General features: G+C 31.3%; 1 protein-coding gene across 2 annotated transcripts in view; it reads right to left on the bottom strand.

Annotated features, from left to right (window-relative positions):
- LOC124364287 (apoptotic chromatin condensation inducer in the nucleus) overlaps positions 1 to 12200 on the bottom strand; it is a 43621-nt gene extending 31421 nt beyond the window's left edge. For both annotated transcript variants that reach the window (XR_006922593.1, XM_046819640.1), the window contains exons 1-2: positions 12023 to 12200; positions 2558 to 2884 (exon numbers count right to left, since the gene is read on the bottom strand). Coding sequence is in view for 1 of the 2 variants with exons in the window: in XM_046819640.1 (XP_046675596.1) it covers positions 2558 to 2878 (321 nt within the window). In the remaining variant the exon portion in view is untranslated. The remainder of the gene's footprint in view (positions 1 to 2557; positions 2885 to 12022) is intronic.
- Between the last annotated feature and the right edge of the window lie 570 nt (positions 12201 to 12770).

Raw genomic sequence — 12770 nt, 5'->3', positions numbered from 1 at the left:
GTATATATTTATAATATAATAAGGTTTCTTAATGCTTGTAATGATTTACTACGTCTTTTTAATTATTTATTTAAATCAATTGCATGGTCTGTTAATTTGTGTTTGGTCTATAAGAGTATGTATTTAATAGTAATAAGGGCGGAGGTAACCTCATATACATAGAATTAGATGCCTGTATTGGTTAGCCATCTAAATCCAAACTGTAAATTTATCATGTAATATAAAAATGGTGTTAACCGTATACAATAAATAAATAAATTGTTTCATTAAATGACTACTTTATTTGCTCACAAAATACTAATATAGTTTTACATATGAAACAAATTAATATTTCTTTGTATAATTCTATACTAAAGAAAATTATTGTGCTATACTAAGTATTGTAAAGCCTAAGTATGTGTGAGTTTTAACAAGTTCACTGCGGCAAACGCCATTTGGCGTTTTGTGATGCTATGACGAATGCAGTGAACGCCATTTGGCGTTTTGGGCGGGATGTTACTTCCCGACCGGTTTCAGCGTTATCTCTTGATTAGCCGGAACAACTAACCTTGATTAGCCTTGAGTACGGTCTGGAACATTATCCTGTGCGTGTCATTTCCATGCAATACTTTTAATAGTTTTCCGAAATGAATAATAATAGGAACCGCGAGCCACGAGATCCAAATAATTTGACAGTTAGTGAAATTGATAGATATTACGATTCTGAATGTGGATCAGAGGCATACAGTAGTGGAGTAAGTTACAGGCCAAGTGATGAAAGTGATTCTGAGTCTGAAATTGAAGCAGATACTGCAAGTGGCGGCCCAGACGCGTCAACCGTGAGTAGCCACTCAAATCCCGATTCTCCCCAACCAAGCACCAGTCAAATTAGACACACAAATCTTTCTCAAATACCACTAGTTTGGGATGACAACCCAATAATGAAAACTTGTTTATTTAATCAACCAACTGGACTACGTGTTCCTACACCATAATATATATATATATATATATATATATATATATATATATATATATATATATATTTACAGTTTATTACTTTGGTTTTAGTAATAAATACGCATAAAACGCCAATTGCCGTTACCCGCATATTGTATTTGTCATTATGCCAATTGGTGTTGTTTATTATTATTATTATATTTTATTGATGAATTAGTCATTGAATGTACAAAAGATACCCATTTAAATAGTTTTAAGCAGAAATAGAGCATAAGTTAGAAAAATTGACATGCCGCATTCGCCGTAAGTCGTCATATTTTTTCAGCAGTGAACATGTTAATGCCATGTATTCAAATGTATGTTTACATTTATATCTAGCACATATTGTAGACCATATATAATATATTAAGGAAGTCAGTTTTGTATACCTACATATAACCAATTAAGTTATTCTACCCCATTTAAATATAATTTGCTTCAAAAGCAATATAAAATTTAACTGGAAAAATGGCTCAATAAATATTTTAAACTATATAAACATTAATTTTTGTGACAACTAGAAAACTATGAAAAATCTTTTGTCACAAGTATATCCATCCAAAAACAATCACACTTGCTACAGAACTGATATTTCAGCACATCCACAAAGTAAATCACAATGGAAATAAAGTTGTGCTTAAGACAACTGATTTAGGTAATTGAAATTTTTACGAGACACCTAATTTTCCTGTTTAGTTGATTGTATATAAACAGTTCATACAGATGGCCAAATTACTGAAACTGTTCTGAGAATGCTCAAGACACTAAACCTACGACAAGAATATTATTTTAAAATGCTAAAAATTGAATAAAGTTGTACGTTTACTCTAATGGACATTTTATGGACCCGCAAATGGGGAAATATTGCAGGAAACTTGAAGTTATCATCTATTAAGCAAAAGAACATTAGTGTTCAGACTTTTTTGGTTAGAACAGGATCATTAAGGAAACAGGCTTTTTCCAAACATTTAACATTGTTCAGTGGTACAATACAGTCAGTAACAGTATGTTTCAAGATCTGCAATCAGATTTCTTCTTCAGATAAAAAACTAAGTCATGCATAAGTTTAGTTAATTTAGAAATCAATTGCAGATCTCGAAACCTATTGTTACTGACTGTATTGTATCACTGAACAATGGCAAATGTTCAGAAAAATCCTGTTTCCTTCACAATCCTTCCATCGTTAAAAAAAATTTCAAACAAAGAAGATCATTAAATGTTCCATGACATTCAATTTGTTAATGTGTATTGAGAGGGCCTATCTTGTGTTACAGGATGTACTCATAGGCTTAGTGTTTTATAAACTTGTAGCATAATGTATTTTCTCTCTATTTATTCTTGCATGTTATTGAATTTCTGTTTATGACGTATTGTAGGTTTATAATCTTTAAATCACACTTTAAGGTAATATTTTCTGTTAAACTACAGTTTTATTACAATAAAAGTGCTCTTCTGATAATCCGACCATGCTCTTGGTGCCGAGAGTGATGGATTAAACTGTACCAATTACTGCAGAAAACCTTATTAAAAATCTATTTTATCAAGTCAAGTTTACTAGAGGAGTTCATAAAATAACTACCTTAGCATTTTCAGATCCCCAAAATGAGTCATCCTCTTTCCATTCCTGAGGTTTATCATTTGATTTTTTCGTGGTTTCTTCTTTCTCCTTAACAGGTGCTTCAACAGGCTTTTCCTGTGGTAGCTCGATGTCTTGAATTTGCACTTCTATTGGTTGTGTAATACTCTCCACATCAGGCTTAGAAGCTTTGTTTTCACCGTCCGAGGATGATGACGACTTTCTTCGCCTTCTTGAATGTCTGTGTGATTTACGTGTAGATTTTTCTGGAGACTCTTCCTTAGGTGTGGGTTTGGTTTTGCTCCGATCACTTCTCCTCCTCATGGTTTACTGAAAACAAGTACTTTAAATTATACTTTACTAGTAGTAGACCTATATATAAGCAAAATACATATAATACGTAAATAAAATATTTGAGCAAGAAAATTTTAAAATACCTACAATGTTTATCCAATTTGTAACAAATGTGTAATTATTACAATATCCAAAAAAAATTCATGACTTCATTATAATTAAAGTGCAGAATAATACTTTGAATGGAGAAAAATTCCTAGGCCTACCATATATGATGGAAAACATTTTAATGTAATTTGTTTTTATACCATATGAACTGAAAACTCACTGCTTTAGGCTGCATTCCTACATATATTAGTAGATATTTATTACTTTAACAATAGACAAACGTGACATGAAAAAAACTGTAAAAATAAATACTGTACAGCAACTGCTTGAATATGGTTATGTTGTATTTTACAAAATTTAGTATAGAATACAGTTTTCTACAGGTGTAATAAAAAATAAATACTAAGAAAAATGAGCTTAGATTTTTATTTTTTGCTGTAAGGTAAAAATATGTACTTCTTTTTGTCTTGTAAGGACTTCCTTCCTGTGTTTTATTAGTTTCAAAATTTTTGTTGTTGTTATGGTTTATCTATTACTTAACCCATTGCACACCAATAATAAATCCATTGATTTCCCTATAATGCCAAGACATCTATAAAATATATTTTTCTTAAACTTCAAAACTAAGATTTTATTATAAATACGCTACAAGAGGTTAATGCCAAAAAATGTTAAGCACGGAAATTTAGTTAAACCTAGTGTATTTATTAATCCTGGAACTGGCAAACGCCCGATATCGGGCGTTTTAGTCGCATCCTAGATGGCAGCGTCCGATATCGGGCGTTTTAATACGTCTTTTATTTCTTAATATTATGTACTTAAAACACGATCAAAGAGTATCTGTATTGATACCAATCGAAAGAGGAAGGTTCAATTTATGTAAATAATTCACTAATAAATCATTTTATCTTTTCGTTACACGTCCATACGTTTATTATCTCTGAACTGTTTGTTTACATTCTCCCGCGTACCGTGCTAGTTGCGCGCGCAGCGATGAGTCAACTAGTTCATTCAGCTATTGTTATTTCGGTACTTTGGGATTATACCGACCACACCCAGACATGAATCATTATTTCACATTTCGCTTCTACTGATTACTAGATTAGCGTAGAACAATATTTCGTCAATATAAAACAGGAATTGTCTTATCGCAAACCCCTCCCCAACCTCAGACAGAGGTCAAAGTCGAGCGGTCTAGTAGATAATGTGATTGCAGAGTCGCGTCGCTTTGTTGTACTTCCGTGTTTTACCTCTACATTTCTCCAAACACAAAAATTCAACAAAAACAAACATTACCAAACTAAAACTAAACTCTTTATTGAAAAAACGCTCAAAACTTGTTTTTATTCTTGATCACATTCCGCCACCCAAAATGGTGCTGCCCCACGCTGATGTCAACGAAAGAAAAACATCCCTCGAGATAGTACCTATCAGTAAAATATCAAATTCTAGAGGGGCTGATCAGAAATATACATTGAATTGTAATGGAAAGGCAATTATGTACCGTGCAAAAAACTTAAATAATCATGTGATGCCACGCGGCCTGCCGTAATCGGGAAAGATAAGATAACAGCGACAACAATACCGATCACAATACCTGGAAATGTTTGTAAGTTTGTAATTTTGTAATTAATGAGTTGTCGTTCTATCATGGTTGTTTCTATAAATTTATATTTTTGTGTTCTTCATACTGGTGTGGTCGGTATAATCCCAAAGTACCGTTATTTCGTCAGCTGCATGATGTTCTGTCTGGTTTATTGTTTGTTAGGGTTCGTTGTAATGATGGTTGTGTATATGACACAATAATAGTAAGTTTTTTGTGTGTGTTTTACATAATGAATCGTAATTTCCGCGATCGTTCAAGTGACATTTGAAAACTAGTTGTACATGAAATAAGCAACAATGAGAATTCCGATTTAGACATTCAATTAGAATATAATTAAAAAATATATAATAGCTAAATATAAAAAATAGAAAATTAATATAAACTAATAGTTACAAGATTGTACAAATCCAAGTGAGCTTTGAAGTTCTTACTTTTGTTGGTAAGTAGCACTTTCGAATGTCACTGTATGATTTTGTATTGTTTACCACATGTAAAAATAAATACCTTATAAACTATGTGTTGTTTTATTTTTACTCAGAATTAAATGCTCTTCCTTTTATATGTTTTGGATTTTGCATACCATTAACAACAACAATTTTACAAATCAAAAACTTTAAACTAACTTTTCTTTTTTCTAAAAAAAGTTTTTTTCATGAAGAGGTAGAGTAAGGGTTTTTTTGTTGGTTTCGTTATATTATGTGAAAAATGTTCCTTGAACAATGCTGAATAAAGAAATATATAATATGACATAGGTACTTTATAGTAAACATGTAATAATAAAATAAATATAAGGCAATGTATGAAGTACTAAAAACACCCTGCCACTGAGAGAAATATGACCGCCAGTTCCAGTGTTAATAAAAATCTAAAAATAACTATTTACTATACTGAGAATTTAATCTAAATTCAAATCTTAATACAAACTAATAAAACTGATCATTCACAACTTCACAAACAACGTCGCAAAAATTATGATTTTCGAGATTAATCCGTTCTTGATTCAAGAAGCTGTCAAATTATGTCGTTTAGATTTTAAAAGTTCTTGGAGACAAAGATTTGTTTTTTTAATTTTCCCAGCCCGTTAAATCCCGGTTTTCTTGGTCGGGTGGACACCCTGAAACCACTACTAGGCTACCCATACTTAACATATTCTGCCTGTCAATTACACCGCTAGAAACATTATATTGGTTTGTTCAGGAGGACAAAAGCAACAGGTTTATAATGTGAAACTCGTTTTTTGCCACTTTGGCTGTTAATGTCAAATATCACCCAACATTGTTATTAGATATACATTAACCCTAGAACTGTTAATCGACATAATTATGTCGGTTAATGCCGCTTTTGTGGTGTTAACCATCAAAATTTTGTCGATCAAACATTCCCTCGTATAATTACTTTTTATAATATACTCCGGTAACGTATCGATATAATTCATGCACTATTGGATTCGGGAAGAAAAATGCTAAGGAACAGATGAGTTTTATTCCTCTTTGTATTATGGTTATGACGTAAAACTTGTTATTTTGAATGTAAAAGAAAACGCGACGCCGTTTGTTGTGACCGCCATATTGCCGCTGCCGTTCTGTATCACTTTCGTGCCGAGCTGTGGATATTTGTAAGTTTTAATAGTTTTACGCGTGTTTTAGTGTCGTATTTAATGTGTAGTGTGTTGTTTGATGTCGTAGTAGTGTAAACATATATATTTTAGAATAAATCAATTTCTATTTACTGAAATATGTTTGAGAAATTACCGGCTTTGTGTAGGCTATGGCAAAATGACTTGGCTAAAATTCATTTTACATAGTTTGTTATTGTTTTCACTTACTAAACGTTATTTATAGCACTCTTTTAGCTTTGAAGTAACTATTTATTTTTGGTAAATAGATAGTTTTCACAATAAAATATATATTTCCTGTAATTTTTTTTGTTATATATAATAACTGTTTGGGTTATTCTATATTTTTTCAATATCTTTAGTTATATTTATAGTTTTCTAACTACATAATATTTCCTATTACTTATAAACCATAAATTTATAAATTTTGATATAGTACAAGCTTTAGAAACTATTTTATATTTTGCTGAATGAAAATTTTTCGCAAAATTTTTGAATAATGTCAAAATTTAACTTTTTTTACTTTTCAAAAAATAATTTATGGTAATTATTTCATTACTACTGTAGCCTATATTCTATTTTATTCTAAGTAATAAAATATGCAAAATAACATGTAGGGTCATTCCATGTCAATTCAACCAGGTCATTTCACCAAACACCTCAGATTTTTATGAAACTTGGTAGATTTGTTCTATATATAGAGATTAATAACACCACCAAATTTTAAATTTTTATCTCACATACTTTTTTAGTTATGGCACTTTAAAGTTTGGTCGTTTCTCAGTTTCCGAGCATTGGATAGTGCCCAGTAAAACGTGTATTAGGATAGAAAAAAAAATTCTCATTCACTTATTTGGCACCCAATCTTGGTGAAATTTTTAAGGTAGGTTTATATAAGTATAAGGAAGTTAAAAAAATATATAACATAACCCTAAGCTAAGCATAAAATATTATAAAAAAAATATTTTTTGAACTTTTTACAATTTAAAAAACGGGAACATGGCTCAGCGTAAAATTAAATATCTCAAAAAGGGAATGAGATAATCAAGAATTTTTTCCCCCCTAAATTATCTATATGAAATGGGCTTTAATTTAATAAAATAAAAGTTTTGTGTATTTTCTTCCTTCTATTTATTGATACCATTGAAAGTGACATTATATTACTTACGAGCAATGTGAAGTTCGCCTGGTTTCAATAAATGGGTATAGCTTGTTAAACAAGGATAAATTACATTTTTATGTTTGGAAATCATAATTCACCCTTTCACTGTACTTATTTTAAGGCTTTGAAAGTTAATGAACCATTAGCTTTTCAATTAATTTTATGCACTCTGGTGAGAATTGATATGTTCTTCCAGTCGAGGTGTGTGGAGGCTCAACCACTGCAAGGATGTGTGGAATCGGCACATCACATATATCATCTCGTTTTGGCCAGTAAAATGAGGGGGATGGTCCTGCTGGATGAAGAAATTTTACTGTAGCGTCTCCATCTTCCTTGGCAACATTTGTTATTATCCCAAAGAAGCAAAGATTGTCGTATTTACAAGCAATGTAGCGTGAGGGGTACAAATCTTCTTCTCTTACATTTAAGGCCAACCCTCTCCTTAAATTGTACGTTAGGCTAGGATGTTCATCAGTACTAATTCGCCTTGCTTCTAATGTTCCTGAAGAGTCCAAGGGTCTAAAGTTGTGAAAACTTCTGGTACCTGGAAGAGTATTAAGGTTTTCAAAACGTGTTTCAAGCTGTCGGCGAACATCATCTGCTGATTCTTTTGAAATGAAATGGAAATTTATTTTGGATATGTTTGATTTACAAAACTCGTAAAAGGTAGCTGCTGTTAGTATTTGATCTTGAAGAGGCCTTTGAAGACTTGCTTTTCTCGCCAACCTTTTAACAGTTCCCCCAATACCGTCACATTCAGTTTTGCCGTGGCTTGTAGCAAAGAAAGACCATTGGCCTTTAATTTTGAAGTCTTTTTCATGAAGTGAAAGGTTCATGAAGTTGTATTTGTTCTTGTACTGTCCGGCGCAACCGTCACTGTAATAGTGAACATCCGTGACATTGGGATAATTTTCCTTGACATACTCTAACAGGGTTTCTTGTATTTTATAAACCATACAAACATCATGATTTAAGTCATCGGAGATTACACAATGTGATGAGACTATTTTTTCCTCGTCAACACACATGTTAATAATTACTGGATGAACAGTACAGGAGTCTGAGGTCCAATGATAACCCTGCACCTCATCTTGAATCACAAATGAGAAATTCTCACTAAAGTCCATTGATATAATGGCTTCGTTTGGCGCACAGTTATCCTTTAAGCTTTTAAAATAGCTGGACTGGCTTTTTGCAATATAAGAATGAGGGATCAGTTTTTCTATTTTTGTTGCCAACTCGTCAACAAATTCATCAATAGTTGAAGTTTGTGTTATCATCTGTGTCCTGTCTGTAGCTACCCACTGTTTGAATTCTATTCTATCATCTTCTTCATAGTTTTCAAACTTTGCTTGTAAGAATGTTGTCAGATTGTCTGTTGAGGGACATGTTTCACATCGCCTTAACATGCAGTTTTGAGTTGGATTTTCACATAAAAGAAGATTTTGTAGATCTTTGTGACTCTCTTCCAGTTGTGCTGCATGTATTAAGAGCAACACATTTTGATGAATAGTACACACACAAACAGAGTGTGTTCCACTAGCACCAGCCAGAACACACCATTTGGGACGAAGAGTACAAAACTTGGAGAACCCTATTTTTATGTCAGGATGTTCCCTTTTGAAGTTTGCAAATATTTCATTGAGGTTACTTAAAATTAATCTTTTCTTCTCATATTTTTTCTTTCCCAGGCTTACTACATCTTTCATACCTGGCAAAACTCTTGATTGCTCGTCGCTTTGATAAAAATTTGTGACCAACTCCACAACTTCAGGACTGAGTTTCTTTCCTCTTCTTGGTTCAGGTTCAGCCAAAAGTCCTTTTTCTTTGTACAATTTTTGTGCCTGTCTAGCAGAATAATCAGACACTTCAAAGGCATCTTTGATTTTTGTTCTCGACCAATTCAGTGATGCTGGAATCGTTAATAGTTGTATTTTCTTTTTTGATGAAAGTTTATTTACTTCACTTTTTATATTCTCAACAAGCAGGTCCATTTCATCTGCTTTTTGTTCAGCTGTTTTTTGCAATTTAGGTATTTTTGGTGGCAACTGAACATCTAAAACTGTTTCAATTTTCTTTTTTACATTTTGATGCAGTTTTTCTAATTTATTTTGTGCATAACCAATTTTGGAGTTTTCATTCAACGCATGTAATTTAAGAGGTGAACAACCAATATCCGTTAAAGAGGAATTTAGAGAATCAATAGCCTCTTCTTTTTGTAACTGAGTTTCAGTTTCAGTCGGCAGTGTAAAAAGATCATCATCATGTGATTCTTCTTCACAGTCATTTGGAGTAGAGAATATATTTTTAGAGCAATTGGTGCACAACTTTTCCCCTGGTTTTACCTTTAAACCTTTTGTGATACAGGCCTGACTTTGCTGAATACTTACAACTCTTAAGCCATTTTTAATGGGTTTCTTATGTTTTTTAAAAGGATCACAACAGACTTTTTGGAGGAATTCGTACTTGGTCAAAAATAAACTCTTATGATGCAAACAAATGTTAATTATTTCCTTATCATCTAATTCACTTCTTATTTTAATCAAGTTGAGATTTTCTTCAGACAAATCACTAACATTTTCTAGCCCTTTTTTTGTAACATAAGTTAATTTGTGGCATTCTGTCAGTTTTAATAGCCCTATACTACACTTATTGTCCATTTCTAATTGATTTAAAAGCAGGTTAAATTTCTCTTCTTTACAAATGCATCATAAAACAACGAAAATTTCAAAAATTAAGTTCAAAAATTTGATCTATACAAGTATATGGAATATCATTAATCTTTGTATTAATATTAGGTTTTTTAAAGATTGGCACCTTAGTTAAAACTCAATTCAACACTCAGACACACACACTAACACAATATCATAAATCCAAAGAAAGGTAAACACCACTTTATAACCACCACAGCTTATAACACTGTTACCTCTTGGGACACTAGTAACAGACTGGCTCATAACTGTCAGATACACTGCCTAGAAAAGCAGCCTGTCATGACATGAAAACCTCGTGTTGCAACTTGCCCAGATTAGGAGGTAGAATATCTGCCTGTTTATTTCTGTAGTCTAATCTATTTAAACATGAATGTTGACATTGAACTTAGGTACAGTACTGTGTTAAACTAAGCTTCTATATAAATATTATAATAATTATAATGTTTATATAGAACATTATAATTATTAAAATGTTAAATTAAAATTATTAAAAATTTTATTTAATTTTCATTAACAATCTGTAGCCATTGAGACTGGTACAACCTCGCTTTGATTGTAATTAATATATTGTAACTTGCAATGGCCTTAGTTAATAGAAGGAAGAAAATACACAAAACTTTTATTTTATTAAATTAAAGCCCACTTCATATAGATAATTTAGGGGGGAAAAAATTCTTGATTATCTCATTCCCTTTTTGAGATATTTAATTTTACGCTGAGCCATGTTCCCGTTTTTTAAATTGTAAAAAGTTCAAAAAATATTTTTTTTATAATATTTTATGCTTAGCTTAGGGTTATGTTATATATTTTTTTAACTTCCTTATACTTATATAAACCTACCTTGAAAATTTCACCAAGATTGGGTGCCAAATAAGTGAATGAGAATTTTTTTTTCTATCCTAATACACGTTTTACTGGGCACTATCCAATGCTCGGAAACTGAGAAACGACCAAACTTTAAAGTGCCATAACTAAAAAAGTATGTGAGATAAAAATTTAAAATTTGGTGGTGTTATTAATCTCTATATATAGAACAAATGTACCAAGTTTCATAAAAATCTGAGGTGTTTGGTGAAAAAATTATTTTTTTCTGGTTGAATTGATGTGGAATGACCCTATATTCATAGATAAATGTATTAGCAAAACTTGTTTTACCAAAGTATTACGTGTACACCCGATTTTCAGAATTTACACGCATCGCTGCTTTTTGTTCTATAGCTTTATGATGCTTTCATAAATGTGTATAATGTTTATGTTTTTCTGAAACTAGATAAAATTTGACACAGAATGGCTATCTCACTTATAAATATTTCTCACTATAACTTCATTTGCTAGGTATGGTCCCCCCCCAAATTTAAGAAATATTTTTCGTAAATTTTATATTTGATTAAAAAAAGTGTTTATTAGAAAATTTTTTATGGTTAATTTTACAATACAGTGCAATTCTACGTTTAATTCTGAACACAAAAATATATACTCTTATTTATATTGCTTTTATTTTATATTTTTAATAATTTTTTTAAAAAAACCTTGCGCGAAGCTCCAAAACAGCCCGACACTACAGGATGAAATGACCGCCAGTTCTAGGGTTAAGAGCTGGGAATAATTAAAATTATAAATGAACATAACTAGGCCTAGGACGTTTTTGAATTAGATAGTTTAGATAGCCTACTTCTAACTGATAATTTTGCTATCCAATATGATTATGGTAGTGGCCACTAACTACACTGCAGCCTACGATATAGGCTACCAAAAGAATAAACATTTCCCCAAGTTCAAGCTTAAAGTTAATAGACTACTTAACCTAAAGTAATATTATGGGATTAAATGAAAACGTTTTATTCCTGAAATAGCAGGCTGTAAATTTTAACTAACATAATAAAGGAGGCATCCTTAACAAAACTCAGTAAGAGGCTAGGCCCTAATTTAGGGTAGTTGTTTATAGCTCTAATAATGAATAATTACTTACAGTTAGAGATTAATCGCAGTTCTTGAACTGAATAAACTAAAACAGAATATTAATTATGTTAAACTCTATAAGTAAAATCAGTGCGCTTCATCAAAGTACAATATAAATACGGCAAAACAAACTTCACATCCACATGAACTGAAGAAAAGTCTTACTGTAACAAATATGGCGGAGCGGGATCACAATCAAGGCAAATTACTAGAAAAGAGAAAATGTATTTCTTCTTTGGGCTTGGTATCTATACCATGAAGCTACTAGTATTTTGTCTTCAAATTATAATAATTGGTACCGGTTGGTAAAAACGTCTTCACATTTATATATATTTATTGTATTATTGATTTGTTAAGAAAAATATATTTTCAGAACATTTAAATGTATATATCATCTACATTTGTAATCTTTATTTTTCCTTATGTTAAAAAAGTCTAAGTGTGTTCCTAGAGATTATAATGATCCGTTTGAATAAGGGTTGGTAAATGTGGTAAAGTTGCAAAGTTTTTATATTCAAATTATTTATTTATTACCAACGCTACTTTACCAATTCACAAACAATTAACATTAGAATTTGTGTTATAGATATTTCTAGGATTCTGAGGATATTCTAGGATTACTAAGGAATCCATTTTACAGTGTACATGAGTTTTTGGATCTTTCAAAAAATTGACATAAGCTTTCATTAATGACCTTGCCTTATCTGTAAAATTAATGTTTGTATATATGGATTTAAGATTTACTTTTTATCATCATT

The sequence above is a fragment of the Homalodisca vitripennis genome, chromosome 6 (assembly GCF_021130785.1).
Source record: "Homalodisca vitripennis isolate AUS2020 chromosome 6, UT_GWSS_2.1, whole genome shotgun sequence".
Classification (NCBI taxonomy): domain Eukaryota; kingdom Metazoa; phylum Arthropoda; class Insecta; order Hemiptera; family Cicadellidae; genus Homalodisca; species Homalodisca vitripennis.
The sequence above is the reverse complement of the archived record's forward strand: the minus strand, read 5'-3'. Positions and strand labels throughout refer to the sequence as shown.